General features: G+C 49.9%; 1 protein-coding gene across 1 annotated transcript in view; it reads left to right on the forward strand.

The window, feature by feature from the left end:
* Positions 1–20614, forward strand: part of ARID3A (AT-rich interaction domain 3A) — a 91336-nt gene that overhangs the window by 18221 nt on the left and 52501 nt on the right. The window contains exon 3 of the mRNA XM_074939675.1: positions 2102–2435. Within this exon, the coding sequence (XP_074795776.1) occupies positions 2102–2435 (334 nt within the window). The remainder of the gene's footprint in view (positions 1–2101; positions 2436–20614) is intronic.

The raw sequence follows: 20614 nt of genomic DNA on the forward strand, positions 1-20614 counted from the left end.
GTCTGACCTGTTTGTGGGGGAGAGCCAGGGTGCCTTAGATCACCTCAAACTGGGTCAGTGCTACAGCTCTGACTGGCTTATCTGAGCCACTTTTGAAACCAGTTAGAAAATTTCTCCAGTAGAAACGGGTCCCTCGGAGATGTGGCAGCAAATCTAAATCCCTAGTGTCTTGGGCGCAGCTCCCAGTTGAAGGGTGTGCTGCTACTTCCACGGAGGATGGGTCGCCATGATGGAAGAGAGCGTGGACTTTGACTCAGTCTGGATGGGTACATTCGGGGGACATGGGATCATCTGATGTAGCAGAGGAATCTATGCAGTTACTGTGAATTCACACCGCTGTAAACGGGAGCAGAAGCTGGTTTAAGGAGACTGTCTTCCGAGTGTGTATGTAGAATATTGTGACTCTTTTTTTTTTTTATTATTATTGAGAAGGAAAAGGGTTTGCAGCTGCACCGTGCTTTGTGCTAAGGCTGCCCATCGCGCTTTGGCCAGTATGGACTCACCGAGGAAGTGAACTGGGCTGGGGTGGAGAGGGGACAGAACTGCCCCAGTTATTCAGGGAAACTGGAAAATGTGAAAATGTTCGGTGCTTCTATTGCCTAGTGTGTGGAACAGATTATTTATTTCTGCTAGCGTACAAACTCTTACTAATTGTTTGCAATGCAAACCGCCTGGAGTTTGGTACGAATTGTTTGCAATGCACACAGCACAGAGGCCCCAACTGCGATCTGGGCACAAACACCTAGTGAGACACAGCCCTTGCCCCAAAAAGCTTACAAGGGAGAATGAATGGTTCAAAAGGCAACTGGGGCAGCTCTGGAGGACTTGCAAACGTGCATGATTGCGCTGTGGAGTTTGGAACAGTGGGCCTGCTTGCTGGATCAGTGAGATTTAGATTAGGCTGCTAAGGGCTGTGTAATGAGACTCCTTGGTTTTATCCTGCCCTGATGTTCCTCTCAATATATAGCCTGTCTCAGGCTTTCCTGACCGTTGCTCCAGGGTAGTAAGCTAGAAGGAGATAAAATAAGACTCTCCTGCAGATGGGCTTTCTTGTTTATGGCCAAGAACATCCAAGTCTTCTGCAGCCAAAAGCGGGCACTGGGTAGTTGTTAAATTGGGAGGCAACGGTTCCTATTGGTTAGAGCACTGGACTGGGACTCGGGAGGACTGGGTTCTATTCTTGCCACTGGCCTGCTGTATGCTCCTAGGGCAAGTCTCTTCCCATCTGTAAAATGGAGCACAGTACTGAGTGGCTTTATAGAGTGCTCTGAGCTCTGCTGATGAAAAGTGTTTATATGAGACCAAGGGATCGACCCTTGGCTTCTCCTCCTAGCCTGTGCAAAGGCACCATTGACCATGCAGCACTGGAAGGGGGTGGGGAGCTGCCTTGTCCAGTGACCTCTTAACCCCGCAGTATGTTGCTGGCCAGATGTAAGATGCTAATGCTCCAGATGGCGCAAGGGAAAGGTGGTGCCCTGACATGGGAATGGGTAATGCCCGTGTTCCTGTGCACTCAAACAACATGTGACCTATGGTAGTCGTGTTGCTTAATGCTCAGATTTAGGCACCCAACTTCCACAGAAATCAGTGGAAATTAGGAGCCTAAATCCCTTTGGGGATCTGGGCCTCAGATGCTGTGGTGATGGCATGGTATAATAAGCTATGTAGAACAGAGCCAGTCTGGATCAGACCAAGCCAGGGGAGCCCTGCAATAGGTGGTTATGGGATAACCTGCCCCAGGACAAGTTTCCTGCTGAAGCCTTGGGATAGGAGGATTTATATGCCATCCTAAACTTTCTCATATCTTGTGGGAAGGAGTTCCACGGGTGAACGGTGTGAAAAAAGCATTTCCTTTACCGGTTCTGGATTTGTTCCTTTTTTGGTTTCATCGAGTGTCCCTCTAATAATCTTGATTGCATTGAATCTGGTGCCTTCTCCACTGCGGGGAGGGCAGTTCTTGGCGTGGAGGTGGGGCACATAAAATCGGGTAGCGTCTCTGTTTGTGTGTTGATTTTTAGTGAGCTATCTCCAAATGCTACATCATGAACCTTCTCTTCTCTCCCCCACCCCTCCCCCCCCTTTTTTTTTTTATAACTCCTAGGAAGCGCAAATGGGATGAAGATGACTTTGAAGAGGACATGGGGGAGGAGGAGGAGGAGGAGGAAGAGGAAGAAGAGGAGGAGGAAGATGATTATGAAGAGGATGAAGAAATGGGGGAGGATGAAGGGCTGGGCTCAGCAGAAGCGGTGAGATCTGGTCCGGGATCTCTGCTTCTTCGCAAGCCGCAGGCCCCCCAGCAGTACAGAGGTGAGCCCCAGAGGCTGCCGGGGGGCCAGGAGCGGCTGTCGTCTGGATTGAGCCATCAGGGGCACTTGCAGCTACAGCAGCAGGCTCCAGACCATGGAGACTGGACTTACGAGGAGCAGTTCAAGCAAGTAGGTACCTGTAAAGGCATATGTCCCTTTAAATGACTTGCTGGCATTGAGTTTATAAGCCGGTTACTTTTAATACTGCATCTCCAGTATTTAATCCCTTGGGGACCTTGAGCCGGGTCAAGGAGTTCTTCCCCATTGATGCAGGGGGAAATCGCCTCCTCCTCGTTGCCAGAATTAAGATGTCCTTTAAGATGTCAAGAGGTGTGTTGCATTCCTGGCTAAGCTGGGAATGCTGGTGTATTGAGAGCTGCTCGTGCCAAGAGACTGAGACATCCTTGGACATGTTTGGAATGGCTGGAGTAGCTTGGAAGGGATTTTGAAGGGTGGCAGGCGGGTCCGACGCTGTGTGTGAATGAAGTCTCTAGGATAGAGGCTGGAGAGCCCAAACCTCTGTTAGTTTGTGCTTCAGAGACTTAGATGGATTTTGTAGTTTGGAAATTTTGCTGCTCCTTGCGGGGAAGCGCTCTTTTGACTGGTTCCTTGTTTTGTCCTTGCAGTTCACATGCTGCCAACCTCCGGTTAAGATCTTGGCCCTGAGCCACCGGGAACAGTTTGGTACCACTTCAGAGGAAGGTGGCCAAGTCAAAGAACCAGGGAACTCTGATACCTTGGTCAGTCATTCACACCAGTGCTAATGCAGGTGTTTTGCGCTGGTGTGAATGACGGCACTGTGTGCCATCTAAATGGAGTATTTGGATGCATGTGTCTTCAAACCAAACGTTTTTACTTGTGTCAATAATGCTTCAGCTTTTTTCCGTCTTTAATCATCTGATTTTTAAACTCTGCTCTTCATGCGTCTGCCTGCCTGGCTGGGGTGTGAGTATCTCGAGGGGAGCATTCTGGTCGGGTTCTCACGTACTAGCACCACTCTGCAACGTTTGGTTTGCAAATGCAATAAGGAATCCGCGTAGGCGTCTACACGGCACTCCAAGCTCGCCGTTGAGATTCCCTTGTGTTGGCCTTAGCTTTTTCGAAAAGCTAGCCCGTGTGGTGTGCCCCATCCCCGGAACCATTGGTTTCTGAGGCAGATCTGACCTCCTGGCGTCCTTCTGCAGAGATCTGTGAAGGCAGGGGCACTGGGTATTTGAATGGTGGTCATTTCAGCCCTGATTAAGTATGTGATTTAAACATGGGCCTGACTCTAAGGGCAGGCCCATCCAACGAAAGCTCATGCTCAAATAAATTGGTTAGTCTCTAAGTGCCACAAGTACTCCTTTTCTTTTTGCGAATACAGACTAACACGGCTGTTACTCTGAAACATGTACCTGATTGGAGATCATAAACTAGCTTTCTCTTGGGTTTCACTCTTTAACTGCGCCCCCCCCCCCCCCCAGCCCCCGTCTTTCCTTCCCTTCTGGGTCCCCTGCTCCTTGTTTGCCAAGCCTCGCTCTGGGGAAGCAAAGATTCTCTCTCCTCTCATTCATTTCCCCCCCCCCCCCCCTTCCCCTTGGTGATTGGCCAGAGCTGGGTATTGAATCAGTAAGCCTTTGGCTAATAGAAGGAAATGTGCTTAAAGCAGGGCTCCCCAGACACACAGAGGCTCCTTTGATGTATGTGTTTAAGTACCATCTGAGTTTAGGGCTGGGGGGAGGGGACGTTACGCAGACAGTAGCAGCAGATGGAATCCAGATGGAGTGGGGAAAAAGGGGGGAGCAAAAGGAGGTTTATGTGCTGCTTTTGGGGTGCCTTTTTTTTTTATTGGCTGTGCCCTTTTATTTTGGGGTCCCTGGCCAACCAAGGGTAGAGAAACCACTCCAGGGGAACAGCTGGCTAGGGTGCCCAGCATTTGAGATCGCTCCGGGGTGCTGCGTGTGGGCGCGCCTGGGTCAGTCAGAGCAATACTTGCAGAGAAAGTGTTTGCTAGAAGGATCAGGAGCCCTGGTGTGTCTATTTCCGTAACGGTACAATGCCGCTTTCCGACTCAGAAAAATAACAGGGCTGCTGATTGAAACAGTGTGTCTGTCCAGTTTTCTGTATTATATAACATTTTCATCCTCCCATTGCTTAACATTTTTGTGGAACTAGCCCTTTTTTCCAGGATCTGATCAATTTTAAATAGTTGGAGCCTAGAAAGAAACTCCTTGAGACTGGCTTAAATGGAGTCTTCCTCTCTTTCCACTTCCTCTGACCTAGATGGTCTCTTACTAAGTTTGTGTCACAGTAGCACCTAGAGGCCCCGTCTGAGGTCTGGGTCCCCCTGTGCTAGGCACTGTACATGCACGCAAGACATTTTTTGGCCCCAATGAGTCTGCAGATTAAGAAGAGAAGATGGTCAGAGTGGGGAGGGGAAACTCCTGAGGCACAGAGAGAGGGAAGTGACTTGTCTTAAGGGTCACACAACAGGTCAGGGACAGTGCTGGGATTTAAAAACCCTCTATTCTCGGAGTCTGTCTAGTGCTCTATCTGCTAGTCCGCACTGCCTCCTTGAAGTGTTACTATGAGCATGGTTACAGTCGGTCTACACACTCACTTTCCAAAACTCTGCTGATCCTTTCATATCTCTAACGTACTTGTGGTTTTGTTTTTTTTTAAATATATTAATTCTTCTTGTGTTGTCTTCTTGAGCTCTTATTTACACCTTCCTCTGGCTGATATGTATCTTCTTAATGTGGCTTCTTTTGTACTTCCTGTAAATAGAGAGTGGGGGGACGGAATCTTTTTATCTGTGGAAAAAGCTTTTAAATACAGCAGCTGTGATCTTCCTGTTTTGTCACACGGTTACTGCCAAAACCCTGCTCTTGGGACAGCAAGATCACAAAGTCTGGTGTGCCTCTCTCAGCTTTTGGAAGCTAATGTTAGACTGAAAGTGACCAACATGGCAGCTTGTTACCTGGGGTATTTGTTTGATGGTTAACAGGTTGATTTGTTAACAGGTTGAAAGTTTGCGGTTCTTAATTTAACACTATGCTGGGCCAGAAAATCTGTGACTGTTTAGGTTGACGGAGCTTGCCAACGCTTGTGGCTTTTTTAACCCAAGTCTTGTGATATTTAGCGTTTCTCTTCGAGATGCAGCTCCTGGAGTCATGTGATTAGAGTGAGACTGTTTTCGTTTTACAGTAAAGTATGTTTCTAGCCTTTGTGGTTGCAGACGAAAGCTGGAAAACGTGACTCTGAAAGACTCACAAATAGAAGACAAATTGCCCCCCCCTTTTTTTTTAATCTTACCTCAGGCTGTGTTGATGCTTTTTGTTTGTTTGTTTTTTGTTTTCTTTTGGGGAAGCGGGGACCTTGGGGGTCGACTCAGGTGGGAGCAATGCCACCACTGCTGTAGCAATGTCCAGTTCTACCAGGGGTGGCAGGTGTGGGAACACCGGTGTAGACAGGCTGCTGGCCGCTTTAGCACCGTGTTGTGTAACCCCGCTTAGAGCAAGCCAAGGTAGCATCAAGACTTTAAAATGCCAGGGAGCATTCCAAATTCAATCTGCTCCCCTGGGTACAGCTCCAGTGGTGGACCTTACGGGGCATGAGCTGGTGCAGATGCCACCTCACTGTGCATGAGAACAGGGCTGCCGGCCATGCAAGGGCACTGGTCTGGCCAGCGGTGGCAAAACCAGATCCAGGGAGCAGAGGTTAAGATTTTTTTCAAGAGCCCTCAAGGGACTTCAGTGCTTAATTCCCTTGGGCTCATTTGACCATCCCAGCCAGAAGCTCTCTGCTGCTGCCCTGTTTTCCTGTCTGGGCTGGGCACGGCGAGCTCTGTCCTTCAAAGCATGGTACAATTCCGAGAGCTCCCCGGCATCCCTGTTCTGAAGCTTTCAGCCCTGGCGTGCCCGCTCTGTGGGCGGAGGAGAGTGCTACAGACCCGCCTGGTTTGGGGAAAGCCCTTTTCCCCCGCAGCTGAGCATGTCAGAAAGCAAATGTGTCGGCCTCTGGACCTCCGCCAGAGGTTTCTCAGCGAAGCCTTTGGCCGGGAGCTCCGTTTGGCCTCCCTCCAGCGCAGGCTTTTGACTGGGCTCCAGCCCCAGCTGATGGGGAGCAGCCCTGCTCGCTGGGAAGGAGCAGAAGGAATGTAAACAGTGATTGTTAGCAGGATGTGCGGTACAGTTTCTGCTGCACTGCTGGAGGTGCCGTCCCCGGAGGAGTTATTGACAGCGAGTACTTTATGACTTCCTTCGCCCCTGCTCTCCAGTTCTCCACGCCAGCTTGAGTTTGTTTATTTTTCCCCCTTGAGATTTAAGATACAGAGTTTTTTAAAAAATGTAACGTAAATCCTTTTTTGAAGATTCCTTCATGGCCGGGAGACCTACCAGCATCACAGAGGCTAATTAATCACTGCAGCACCTAGGAGCCCTCGGTGTGGACCAGGTCCCCACTGCGCTAGGTGCTGTACAGACACAGAACAAAAAGCTGGTCCCTGCCCCGTAGAGAGCAAAGCCTCAAACTCCTGAGTGGTTTCTGTCCCTCCCCCAAGAGAATCGGCGGCTCACGGTCTGAAACCAGCTTTTCATAGGCGCTGCTCCCGAGCTGTAGCATTTCCTAAAACCGGGTCAGCCGTGACTTCCACTGAGTCATTGCCAGAGCTGGGGACGCAGCTCCAGCCTCCTGACTTGAGGTCGCTGCGAGAGCATCCCTCCCCGTTACACTCCTAGAGCCCTGCATGCTTCTGTGCGCAGTCCAAATACCAGGAATAATCTGGACCATTTATCACTCAAGACTTATTTCAGCCCACTGCCAGTAACTCTAGCCAAGGACAAAAGCAAAGTCTCTTATCTTTCCCCTTGTGCAGTTCCTTGATTCTCTAAGTGCCTGTCTGATTTCTGCGCCCCCCCCTCCCTTCACACACACACCTTGTTTTCCTATGTGCGGTTGGGGGAGGCAGAGGATAGTACACCTTGGCTGGTGTCCTGGATAGCACTTAAGCATTGGCTTAAGAGGGCATTTGGCAGCATCTCATGGCTCAGTCTGCCCGGTAACCCAGAGTGGGAAGCATTTGAGTTACGCAGGCTATTCCTCCTGCTTTGTAGGGATCTGGCTTGGATGCTGTTGACTCTCGAGGGATGCATATGGGTGGGGTGGGCGGGGTTTCCCCCTGACATAGTAACCGAGAGAACTGGCGCGTGGGTTGCACGGGGTCACGGTCAAACGAGTGGGGAGGGCGAGCTGTGGTCGCTGGAAGCCCAGGACGGTTCATGGTATAACATCAGATGTCTGGTGCTGCTGTGTTCATACACAGCACAAGGCTTGCCTGAGCTCCAGCGGGACCTGCTGCGTCTTCTCCATCCCTTGGACAGAGCGCAGCAAGGCTGCCTTTGAAATAAGTCCGAATGGGGTTGGGGGTATAAAAATGGGAGCTGACTTCCACAGAGTAGCTAATTTCCTCCTATAAAGTCCCCTTTGAAGTGTTTGACCATTGCAAGCTTCCCCCCAGCTTCCAGCTCAGAGCATGAGGATTCTGATCGCTATGCGAAGGCACCCGTGAAGCTTGCAACTACAGTGCGGTTAAGACACTAGACTGGAGCTTGAGAAACCTGGGTTCAATTCCTAGCTCTGCCAGGGTTGCCTGGAGCAAGTCTTTTCTTTTCTCTGGGTCTCTGTTCTCTAGCTGTGAAGTGGAGATAATATCCCTCCCCTTTGCCTGGCCCATTTCGAGTGGGAGTTCTTCGGGCAGGGGCTGCCAGGTGCTGTCTTGGGACAAATCATAAATGTGACTCCCATTGTACTTCGGGGTAAAGCTCTATGCAAGGTGTAGAGCGTTACAGAATCCGACCCAAAGCAACAGGCACTTCTGCCCTAATTCTGCAGATGCTTCTCCTTTTAAGCAACTCTTGGGTGTGGAATGTAACTTTCCTCTTCCCTGGTTTTTCTGATGGTTTGTACAGTCTAGTTATAGGTAGAGCCCCATGAAATCCCTTCTGTTTTTCCAAATTTTCTGGGGATTTTGTTGTTTGGTTCCATGTGGGGAGGGGGGGAAGTAGCGTTCTGCCCCTGCAGAGGTGGGAGGGTTTGGCGGATGAGGGGGTCGAGTCCATCCCTGGGGGGTATTGTGAGTGTGGGGCACGTTCACTCTGCCCCACAGAGGCAGCTGCTGTCCTGGCTCCTAGCTATAGACATTGGGACCTGGTGCCCAGGGTCGCCGCACCATTTAGGTTTGGCCCAGCTGCCCCTCCGTCACGATATCCAAGGGACCAGATGTGAGCGGGCAGTGCTGCGACCTCGTGTGCCAGGTTGCAACGCCACTTGCTCAGATCTGGCTTGGCTGTCCCCGTCGTGATGGAGGTGTGGCCGGTCTGAATGCAAATGGCGCTGCCCCCCGTGTGCCAGGTCACAATGCCTGGAGCGGGCAGCGGAGCCCAGCCCCGTGGGACAGGCGCTGCAGTTGCGGGGCGAGATTATTTTGTTTCATACGTTTTTGTCTTTCATTTTATTCAGTGTTCCTGCGCATTTGCAAAAAATGCCAGGGTTCTAGTTAGTCTTGTAAAACTCCAATAGACGGCTTCTCATCCTGACAGCCAGACATAAACGCTATCGGGAGGGGTTACAGACAAGCTTGGGCGTGGGTTGTCTGCTTGTCGTCTTTATATTCTGGCTTCCATGCATTGTCTCATCTTTTGGAAAATCCAGCAGGAGACAGGTGCTGGTTTGGGGTTCCTTCGCATTTGCAAATGAGCTACTCTCAGGTTACTGGTGGGAATAACTCTGCTTGCTGTTACACCAGCCAGCCCCGGGCACACATCGCATTTAGCATTACGTTAACCTTGACTAAGCAATTGCCTCCCCCAACCTCTTTCCTTAAGAAAGTGTGTGTGGGGGGGGGAGGACAGGGTGCTGTACCCCCCTGGAAAGAAACCTGAGACACTGCTTCCCTCCCGCCCCCGCGCAAAAAAAAGTCACTGCACCAAATGTGAGCAGCAATGGAGATCCATATGTAAGGTCAGAGTCTGACAAGTATTTCTGTGGAAGATTTTTTCAAAGGCACAAAAGAATAGTTACGCACCCAACTCCCATTGACTGTCCATGGGAGTTGAGCACTCAACTTCCTTCTTGTGCCTTTGAAAAATCTCTCCCTCTGTCTACCTGCAGCCTTGTTTCATGCATTGTTACTTTTTTTCCTGCCCCCACCCCCAGCGTCATTTGTACGAACGGCTCCGCTCCAGGGGCCAGACTTTCAGAGGCGCTCTCTGCAGGGTGGCTGATGGGGACTTTTGAACATGTGGCCCCATTAGTGGGTGCTGAACTCTTCTGAAAATCTGCTCCATCAGGGCTGGCCTACAGGTGGAGGCTGCCCTGGGGGCTAAGGCATTTGGCCTGTGACTTGGGAGACCTGGGTGACCTTGAGCAAGTCACTTCATCTCTCTGGGTCTTAGATCCCTGTCTGTAGAAGGAGGATAACTTACCCCTCCTTTGCGTCTCTGTGCCCAAGAGGGAGCTGAGCGCTTGCCAGCCAGCCCCACAGGAAAGGGAATGCATTTCTGTTCGTGAAGGGAACTCGTACAATTTAACATCTGATATTGCAGGAGTGCCCAGGGGCCTCAGCCAGGTTGCGCCTCAGTGTGCTGGGTGCTGTACAAGCGTGACCCGAGCCCCTGGCTTCCTTGGTGAAACTCCCCCCCAACCTGTGAAGATGCTGTAGCTGGTTAGTCTGTCTGTAACCTCAGGGGTTTTACAGGTGCGGGGCGAGGCAGAGAAAGCTGCCTGTAAACTAGTCTGTTCCTAGCATGCTGTGGATGCGTGCCCCGTCTGACAAGCGCCAAGGACTGGGGCGGGGCTTAGGGAGACCGATAATTTATCTGAGTTTCAAATAGCTGCTCAGAGGCTACAGTGCTGCATGTGGCTTAAATATGTGGAGTGGCCGAGTTCTAGTGAAACATGAGTCTGAATGATCTTCCTAAGCCCTCTCGCTTCAGGAGCGCCCCCCCCCCCCCCCCGCCGCCAAATTTAATCCTTCCACCCCCGTAAGGTCTCACTACTGATGCCCAGGGCTGGCCCACAACATTTTGGCACCTGAGGTGGGGAGCTCAAATGATGCCCCCTCGCTTGGGCCAAAACTTTGAAAGGTCTAAATTCTGCCTTCTTCCTGTTCTAATCCTCTCATGGTACGGCTCTGCTACCTACCCCAATAAAGGAGAGCTAACAACTTAGAGTGCCTTGTTCAAAAATTTTAAGTAACACTTAACTTTCAAACGCCTGAACAGCAAAGGTAACTTTTCTTGTCTGCATAGTAGGCACTGGCATTTTTATCTGTTTGACTAGTCAAAATGGGGCTTTCCCTGCCTCCTTGGTTGCAAAGATTGAACTGCTTCCTGAAGGTCCACAGTCTGTGCCAGCTCATGCTCTGTTGAGATGGTTGCAAGGCCGACCAGCCTCTCCTGTGTCCTTGTGGAGCGTAGATGTGTTTTTATTAACTTCAGCTTGGAGAAGCTGTGTTCTCCACTGGCAACTGTTACAGGAAGTGTTAGAAGTATAGGCAGAGCAACAAAAGCATTTGGAAAGAGGGTGGCCATCTTATTTGTGCACTTCTATTCCAGAACAGCCTTTGGAATTGATCCTGCTGAAATGTATCTTGAAAGGGCTTTCAGTTCATCACCTAAATCACTCGCATCAGCATCGTGCATGTCATCATGTGTCAGCACGGTCTCTAGTGCCCTGCATTGCTGGTGCAGGTCTTCTTCAGGTATAGTGAGGAGTTTTGGAATATCATACAACAACCCGAATATACTGCTGTGTTCCTTGAGCTGCATGAAACGTTCTTCAGCTGACTGGATTGCACAGTGTAGTACCTGGTTAAAGAATTCAACTTCGAATTGTTGTTTGGGGTCTCTTATGGGATTATCCCGCGCCTCGTAATCAAAATGTCGTCGTCTTCTTCGGTGACTCTTGTAGTCTTGAATGGGTGGGGAAATAGCTTCAGTGTGAAGTTCCTCTGCCCACTTCTGTGCACTCTTCGGAACGTTTTGAAATCCCCCATCTGACCGGTAAGACTGTAGGTCTGACTTTGCTTTGTCCAGTTTTTCCATTGCTCCAGATATGTCAAGGTCAACTCTTTGGAGTCTCTTGCTTACAACATTTATTTCAAACAGTATGTCATGCCACAACACTAAGCCGCACAGAAATGTGAAGTTACGTATGTTTCTGGTGATTCCATTTCCCTCTGCCACTGTTCTCCCACGAACAGTTCCTGTCATAGCATTATCCTCCATAATGGCAACTAAGGCATCATCTATCTTCCCAATTTGGTGTTTGATAGGCTTTATCGCCTCCACTCGACTTTCCCATCGTGTGGCATTCGGTGGTTTCAGTGTCAGAGAGGATGTTCCCAGATGTTGCTTCAAAATTTGCCATCGATGAGTTGATGCAGAGAAAAATACGTAGATGCTTTGAATTACATTAAAAAATTCAGCAGCCTCACGAGAAGCTGCTGCTGCATCAATGACCACCAAGTTCAGTGAATGAGAACTCCATGGGACAAGAAAAAGCTCGAGGGTTTAACTCTTGGATCCGTGTCTGCTCTCCTCTGTTCTTTCCCCTCATGTTGGCTCCATTATCGTAGCCCTGACCTCTCATGTCAGCTATCGCAATTCCCGTATCGTCCAGCTTTTTAAGAAGCACGTTTGATGATACTACAGGAGCTGGTGTGACAATGTCAATAAATTCTAGGAAATGCTCTCGGACCGTCACCATTGCAGGGACATTTTCCCTAGGTTCTGTTGTTGTTACAAAACGCACCATTAAAGTCATTTGTTCCGTGTGGCTGATGTCAGGTGGGTAGTCCAGAATAACAGTAATATCTTGCTGACTTCAGATCTGCCACAATCTTCTGTTTGACTTTTGTTCCCAGGAACTGGATGATCTCATTTTGAATTGTTTTTCCAAGGTCGTGGATGGTGACTCTTCTTAGATGTTCCTGGATACGGCATCAAACTCCGCCATCCGCTCCACAGTTTTAAGGAGGTTTCCATGGTTTGGCGCACACAGCTGATCTGCAGTGCCACGCAGGGCTCGGTTTTGGGTAGTAAGCGTTCTCACAATGGCAATGAGCTTTTTCAGAACACTTTGCCAGTAAAGAGACTCTGATGCAATCTTCTCTTGATGCTGATCATCTCTGGTGGCCTTTAACCTTAGTCTCATCTCAAGCTCTTTCCACCTATGGAATGCTCTCTGGTGATTTGCTGCCTTCTCATGGCATGCCAGATTTTTCCAGTCCTTTGTTCCTGTAGAACCCAATGTGGCTGGAACATTAGACTGGAAGAGTTTGCAACAAAACCAGTATGCAGCATTCTGGGTTTTTGAGTACATAAGCCATGGCCTCTCCACTTTGTCACCATTGGGGATTTCACACCAGTAATGTGTTGGAAGGAAACTTCTATTTTCATTGTCTTTGGGGAACGTGAAGTTTTTCACTTGCTGTGGCCCATGCAGTACAAGGAAGTCCCTCAGGCTACTGCTCAAGTGGGTCCACAGTCCTGGATCATCTCGACTTAAGGAACTAAACTCAGCAGCAGCTGTTTCCTTGCACCTCCACCGCACTCTTCTCTGATCCACACTTTTCTTCAGGACTGTGCATGGTTACATCCATTTGAGATGGAGATATGGATGCTGCAGTAGCTGCCCGGTCACCTGCACTCTGACTAACTGGAAGATCAGGCATCTCCGCACCACTCACTCCTCACTGGGGCCGGAAGGCTCACCGTGAACATTTGTGTCTGTGTCTGTCTCTCAGGAGAGCTCCTTCCTGCTTAGATGGAAAAGCTTCCTTTTTGCTTTTTTTCTTTTTCTGAAAGCTGCCCCAGAGGGACGTTTTCTTCTTTCACTCATGGCTGCTGTTCTGTGCCAGCTATAGTGGCTCTCAACACTCAATTGAAGGGGACAAATAAGCAGGCTGGTAGCAGCGCCTGAGTGAGGGAAGATATCAGCGTCTTAAGGGCCTAACTGGCTCCTACTACTTCAGTTGACTGCCTGTTCTCCTCAAGTGGGTCCAGGGAAGCAGCAGGAAACAGGAAGATCCCTGAGAAGCTGGGGTTAATCAGTCCAGGCTCCTAGGGGTGCTCGAGGGGTACATAAGCGGCTCCTCCTCCTCTCTCTCCCTGCAGCTCCTGCTGCTTTCTGTGATTCCCTCTCACCTTTTCTCCTGCCTGCCTGTTCTGTCTCTTGTGCCCTCCTTCCTCCAGCCCAGCACTGCACCATCTCTGTGCATCTCGAGCAGAGAGAATCCAGATGCACCAGCAGCAGACGCCATTTTCTACACTCTGGCTCCCAGTGGCGCCCCCCGCCAAAGTCTGGCACCTGAGGCGGCCGCCTCAGGGTAAGGCCAGCCCTGCTGACGCCTTCTGCCTTGCAAAGGGATCGAAGACTTGCTAGTGGGCTAGTGAAGTATTCCCTGACCCTGTGACTTTTCTCACTGGAACTGCGGGCCTCGGTGGCTGGGCTGGTTAGCAGAAGGCTCAGGATGAGACGGATAATCCACTGGGCTCGGATCATTCTCTGGTGGTATCGAAAACCGAACGCGCCACCCCTTGCCCGAGGCCGACACGAGGTTTTTATTGACCTCGGGAGTACTGCAAGGCCACATGGGAAAGGGGATCCAGGGTTCCTTAAATGGGTTGGTGGGGGGAGAAGGAGGCGGAAAAGGCTCCCCACCCCCAGGAACCTGGTCCCGGATCTGAGGGTGTGAGCAAGAATCATTGAGTTAGGAAGCCAGTCCATGGCAACTTCTCCGCTTGTGAGAGCCAGCGAGCTACTGAACCAGCTGAGGTCAGATCCGAGGTTGACCTCCTGGCCGCTGACATGCCAGCCAGCCTCCTCGGGGAGGAGAACAAAGGAGGCATGCACAAAGGGACAGGCGCGAGGCCATTGTCCTGGCTTGTCAGGAAAAGGTGTAGGGGCAAGTCACAAAAAAGAAGGGTGGGGCTGGAGGGAGGAGGAGTGGATAGAGAACAAGCTGCAGCAGACCTGCCGGGTTCCCAGAACGTTCAAAGGGCTGCTTTCCTCCCCGTTCTGCGCAGCGCGGGGCCGGGGCTCTGGTGGTGACCTCTAATGAAATCTGTGGAAGAGGAAATGGTAGCACTAGAAATGGAGGAATTGTAGCCCTGCAACAGCCTTCTCCTCGGGTAGAACCGGTGCGTGGAACCACGTTGCATCAGTGCTGCCCGCAGGTGTCCCTGTGGAGGGTGGACCCTGTGAGGTCGTGGGCCTGTTCCAGGCTCCCAGCGCACTAGGGCTTAGAAGGCACGGGTAACATTTTCCAGAAGTGCCCAAGGCCTGTTTTCAGGAGTCAAGTAGGAGCCCGAGGCCTGGTCTGCACCCAGAACTCAGGTCGACCTAGGTATGTTGCTCAGAGATTTAACAACGTCTCTCAGGGGGGCGAAGTTTTTACGACAGTCGAAGCCCCAGTGTAGCCAGCGCTTGGTTGACAGAGGGATTTTTTCCGTTGACCTGGCTACTCTCTCTCAGAGAGGTGGACTGCAGGGGGAAACCCCTTCCATCACTGTAGTATTTGTTCCCGCTATAGCATCTCTAATGTCAGCCACACCCTGCGTCTCGTTGAAAGTCAATGGGGACTTTGGTGTCGACCTTGCTTTTGAAAATGGGACTTCGGTGCTTTTGGAAAATGTTACCCCGCCTGTCTCTCCACGCCCAGGCACAGAGGCAGGAGGTATAGGTTCAATTCCCTACTCTGCTGCAGCCTCCCTCTGGGTGACCTTGGGCTAACCACTTGCTGGCTCAGTGCCTCAGTTTCCCCGTCTGTAAAATGGGGATAGTAGGGTCGACCTGCCCTACAGGGTATGTTTTGAAGATGAATTCACTAATGCTTAAGAGATGCTCAAACGCTAGTAGCCAACGCCTTGTGGAATCCTAGTGTAGCAAAGACAAGGTGCAGTTCTAGCTCGATGCAGCTGACTGTGTTGAATCCCAGCTTTCTATAGCTTCCCTTAAGTGGGTGAATAAAGGTAAAAGTACAGCTTGCACACAGATGCTTGCCGGGTGTTGGCTCTCTGGGTGTAAAAGCACCACCTTTTCCCTAGTGTAGGCGGGACACAGCAGTGAAGTGGCTTGCCCCAAAGTCACATAGTGGTAGACCTGGGAATAGACCCCAAGTGCCCCTGACTCCCAGGGCACATCTACACTACAGCGCTACAGTCTCCCAGTCCAACACCTTATCCACTGGACCATGTTACCTCTCTTCTCACAGCCTTCCCCCGGCTTAATGATTGATTTGGCAGTGGGCGTTCTCATGGCAAAAGAAACAAAGATGCGTTTTTCTTTTCTCCTTGGAAAGATAAGTCCCCACAAAGCTTCTTACAGGTTCAGAGATTTCAACCCGGGAGGGGGGGGAGGGGGGGGAGCTCCAAGCGTGACTTTCCACCAAGTTGTCAAACTAGTTCTCGTGCTGAGCTGCGGGAAGTTGGTGTTGCTCTGCAAACAGGCTGAAGGGCACCCCGATAACTGCCTTGTTGCCCTTGCTGCGCTGGTTAATTACTAAGGATATTGCAAATGCCAACACCCACTCACCTCCCCCCAAAGGATGTCAAAACATTAAAGCGAACACTCCCTTTGTTCGACTCTTGCTGGCATCGCAGTCAGTCGCACACTCGCAACTGCCAGCTCCTTTTTGGTTAGCTTAATTTTTTTTTTTTTTTAAACCCTTTGTGGAAAGATTTGTGTTTACCTCTTGCCTCTGGCACACACACTAACGGAACAAGCTGAGGTCTCGTTGAGGCGATAAAGTTGTATCTCTTTAACTATACTCGGGTAATTAAAGCCATACAATGCCCCTACCGTGGAGGCAGTTACAGCGGGGTAAAGATGCTGTTCCTAGATTGGAAGGTGAATGAGCTATATTAATATAAACCACCTTCATGTCGCTGTAACTGTTTGCATGCTAAGGCTTATTCTGGTATAACTACCCCCCCTTCCTCCTGAGATAGTCATACTGGTATGACTTTCAAGTGTAGACCAGGGTAAGACAACATGCATTGGGTCTTATTTTCCTCTTTCATCGTAATGCTAGTGACCCCAGCGTGTAAGTGGTGTAAGCAAAAGACCTCAAATGGAGTTGCTTTTGATTTACACCACGGGGACATATCTACTTCTCAGATCTAGTAAAACATTTTCTGTTTTACCCTAGTTGCTATCTTGTGTTAACGATCAGCTGGTTGCAACCACTTTTAAGGTTAATTTTGGGAGTGTATTAAACTCTGCTCCACGCTTTAAAATCTTCCTAGCTAACGGACACTGTTCAAAGGGCAGTGAATAGCTGCCTGGCTGTGTTCTTGCATGCAATGTTCTGGGCCTGAGTGAATTTTTATAGCCGAGTGACGAAATCCTAAGAATTAGGCAGGGTTTGTAGTGAAAACCCTGAAACGACCTTGACTCTTGCTGCACAAGTATATAGCTCCTGAAATAATGTAAGGATCAAAAGCTGGCTAAGTCTACATGTGGGGCAGGCAGGATCATCCAGGAGAGGGGACAACTGCCCCCAAAAAAGGACCTGATCCTGCACACAGTCCTGTCGGTAACTTTACTCCCCTGGCTGGCTTTGTTGAAGTCAGTGGGTCTAATTTGGTGCATAAAGACGTGAACAAAAGTCTTGGCTGGATTTAGGGGCCCTGCTGTGCTGGGGACTGGACACATTGGAAGAGTCCCTGCCTCTAAGAGCTTGCAGTCCCTCTGGACAAAATAGCCCCAGGGCGAAAGGGGAAACTGAGTCACAAAGCAGGGCAGTGACTTGCCCAAAGTCACCGGCAAAGCTCAGAGTAGAACCTAAGTCTCCTGACTCCCAGTCCAGTGCTCTGTCTGCCGGACAACACTGGCTCTCCTAGTGATCGTGAAATTTAGAAATCATGTTGCTGCTTGAAACCCTGCTTAGCCTCCCGGTATTACGTCACACCGAAGGTGACGCTAACCAAAGAGATGGGTTAGAGGAAGGAGGTCTTTCATTTTTACTTCGTACATTTCATAGCACTCTGCATAGAGCTTGGCAAAAATGAGTCGGGAGGCAGAAATAGGAAGAATTCAGCCTCTGTCTATCTAATCTAGTCTTATTTATTTTAATTTCAAACCCTTCCAGCCAGCTCTAGTGCATGTTGTCAGTTTCACTCTTTTCTTTCCATCTCCTGCTCAGTTCAGCCAAACACTCCTGGGGGCTTCGATCCCGCTGGAAGTCTATGCACATCCTCAGAGCTGAAACCCTGTGCAAAATCGGGCCACAGTCAGTTCCCTCTGCTCCTGCGTGAGAGAGAAACATTTAGGAAAATATGGTTATTGAATTCCCAGGCTAATTGTTGTGGTTCAGAGTGGGAGGGGGGTATTTAAAAGACAATGGGCATTTGGCCGTCTACTTCCTTTCGAGCTCCTTGGATCCACCCATCTGAAGCTGCTTTTAACTCCTGTTTTTGGAACTGACTAAAGTATTGAGGTGCCTGTCTCCTGCTAAAATCAAGGGGAGTTAGGCGCCAAAGTATATTTGAGGATCTGGGCCTAAATGTCTATTGACACCGACCCCCTTAGGATGGCTGAAAACCTGCCCCACAGAAATGCTTACCTGTGAATAGTAGTTTTTCCTACCTGCACTGACCCTCCCCTCCCCCCTCTCAAGAATAAACCCCTCGGGCATCCTGATATCATATCAGCAGAGCCTTTCCTCTGTAAATGCTGACTCGGGTGGGAGGGGGAGTCCGAAGGTTGAACGCAGCCCTTTTGGTTTTATGTTTGTTCACCTCCCGCCCCAACAGCGAAACGTTCTGTCCTCTTCGGGCAGGTTTCATTCCCCTTCCGAGTCTGCGCCACGTGAGGCTGGGGAGAGATCTCTGATCAGAGGTGACTCCTTAAGCTAGCAGGGGAGGGAAAAAGTCACAAGGAGACGCAGTGCTAGACAGATTCGCCCCAAGAAACAAGGTGTACGGTTTCAACAGGCAGGGAACTTAACCATCAAAGCAACTGAGCTAGGGCTGGGGTGGATTCTCCAGCAGTTGAAGTGTTGAAATCACTCCTGGATATCTCTTTTAAAGATACACCGTGGCCCAACCAGGGGTTTATGGGCCAGCTGCAGAAGTTACTGGTTGAGGTTCTATGGCTTTGGCAGTGCGGGGGTCACAGTAGACCATTCTAAAGGGTCCCTTAGGGCTGTAAAATCTATGACATCCGTGACACTGGCAGCCCCCGTCTCTGCAGTACACTTGCAGCAAAATAAAAGCTGACACCTGACTGTTGTTTTTTGTTTTTTTTTTAAGGGTTAGTCCCTCTCCAGCACTTTACAGCTGAGGAGCTGGATGCGCTCTGCAAACCCTAACTATTTAAGCTTCACAAACTTGAGCAGTAAAGAGAAAGGCAAATAACTCTCAGCCCAGCGTTACAGAGGGTGAAACTGAGGCATGGAGAGGGGAAGTGACTTGCCCAAGCTCACCCAGGGAGTCCCTATGGGAGAGTCAGGACTAGAACTCCGGTCTCTGCTGTAACCACCTGACCATGGCTGCTGGCTGGAGGTGGGTGATTAGGACTGATTCACTGCAAATTGCTGCGTAATGCCACGTCTGCTGCTGGCCCCAAAAGGTTCTTCTTAAATAAGCCTGCTCTGTATTTAGTCAGCATCTTAACTGTCTAAGGCAACACCTGCTTTTGAGCACCCCCGCCCCCCGCCCCCACAACTTGCAGAGTACTCTACATGTAAAAAAAATTCCACCTGATGCCTTTGCACTACTGGTGCACGGTGGAGAATCCCACCTCTGACCTTTCTGTTCTGGATTAATTTTCTTACCGCAGTTTACTAATATCAGGAGTATTGAACTTAAGTGAGTTTGCAACATTCAGCCTCCGAGTTTCCTGTTGCTGCCCTTTTTGGAGTTTCCTGTGTACTAATGCGAAAGCCAGCTGCTTTCTGGTTTGCTCACGCTGTCCCGGAATTCAGCAGGCCGGAGCACGGATTTGATTAATCATTAAATTGGGAGGTGCATGCCACAGCCTCCGATCACATGGAATTCCCCACCCCCTCACTTGCCCTCTAAGAAATAGAATAGAAGTGCCCTGGGCTATTGGGTGCATTCGCCTGTCCAAGGATCTGTTGAGTGTGCATGCAGATACCAGGTAGCCTAGTGGTTGGAGCATGGTTCTGAGCTTTGGAACACTGGGGGCTTGGTTCTGTTGTCACACAGCTACCCTTCCCTGTGCATTAAGTTTCCCCATCTGTACATAAGTCAGGCTAAAGCGTAGCAACTGGTATAGGGGGTGTGAGGTCTTAATATTCATGGAGTGCTTTGAGATCCCCCTCTCGAAAGGTGCTCAATGTTTAATATTAGACTTCTGGGACTCCAGGAGTCTGGAAAGGGAGAAAGGAGACCGTAGGTTGCTAGGCTCTCTGACCCTGCGCCGAGGAGCCAGGAGGTTACAAATCTCATGCTGGAAATGTGGCCTCTCGCTCTGACCTTGCTCTTGTTTAGGGCGTGCCCTGCAGAATTCATGCTACTTTTGCATACCCCAGGTTCATTCGAAATACCCGCCTGGCCATCCCTGATTTGAAAAGAGCAGCTAAGGGTTTAGTGCCCAGCTAGGGACACCTTAAAGCAGCCTGATTGCCAGAGGGTGGGATGCTGGTGCTTTTTGAAAATCAGGCCACTTTAAGATGTCCCAAGTTGGGCATTCAGAAATCACTAGTCTGTTGTGAAATCTCGACTTTACTTTTTCCTCTCCAGAACTTTTCCCCTCCTAAAAATATTGTTTTTTTTTTTTTAAAGCAGCCTAAGGTTATAGAAGGGAGGGGAACTTCGCAACTTCTCATGTGACCTATATGCTGGGGGGTGGGAATAGGGTTGGAAACCAATTTCTCTACCAACCCTCCCCCTATCTCCAACTTATAGACTAGTCTAGACTCTGCATTTAGCATGGGCTGCTATTAACTCTTAGGAAAAACAAGCCATGCCCTCTCTAGGAGACACCGCTTTTGATTTTCTTCTAAATGATGGGGTAATCCACTAAATGATGGGGCAATAGACAGTCCGGGAAAGTGCGGGCTTTGCAAACACAGGGAACTTGTAGATCTGGAAAAGGACTTTGTTTTCCCTTCATCTTGTGTCAGTGGGGTGGCCTTTTGGGAACGGGTAGCGAGTGGTTTTTAGGATTGTTTAAAACAAACACACACACACAGGCACACACAGAAACCCAGCCTGCAATCAAAAGTGACACTTCCCCCCTCCGCTTGCTAGCTTTCTGGTTCTTCAGACCTTGTGCCCAGATCCAGGAGTCCATTGCCC

Source organism: Natator depressus, chromosome 25, assembly GCF_965152275.1.
Source record: "Natator depressus isolate rNatDep1 chromosome 25, rNatDep2.hap1, whole genome shotgun sequence".
NCBI classification, from domain to species: Eukaryota; Metazoa; Chordata; order Testudines; family Cheloniidae; genus Natator; species Natator depressus.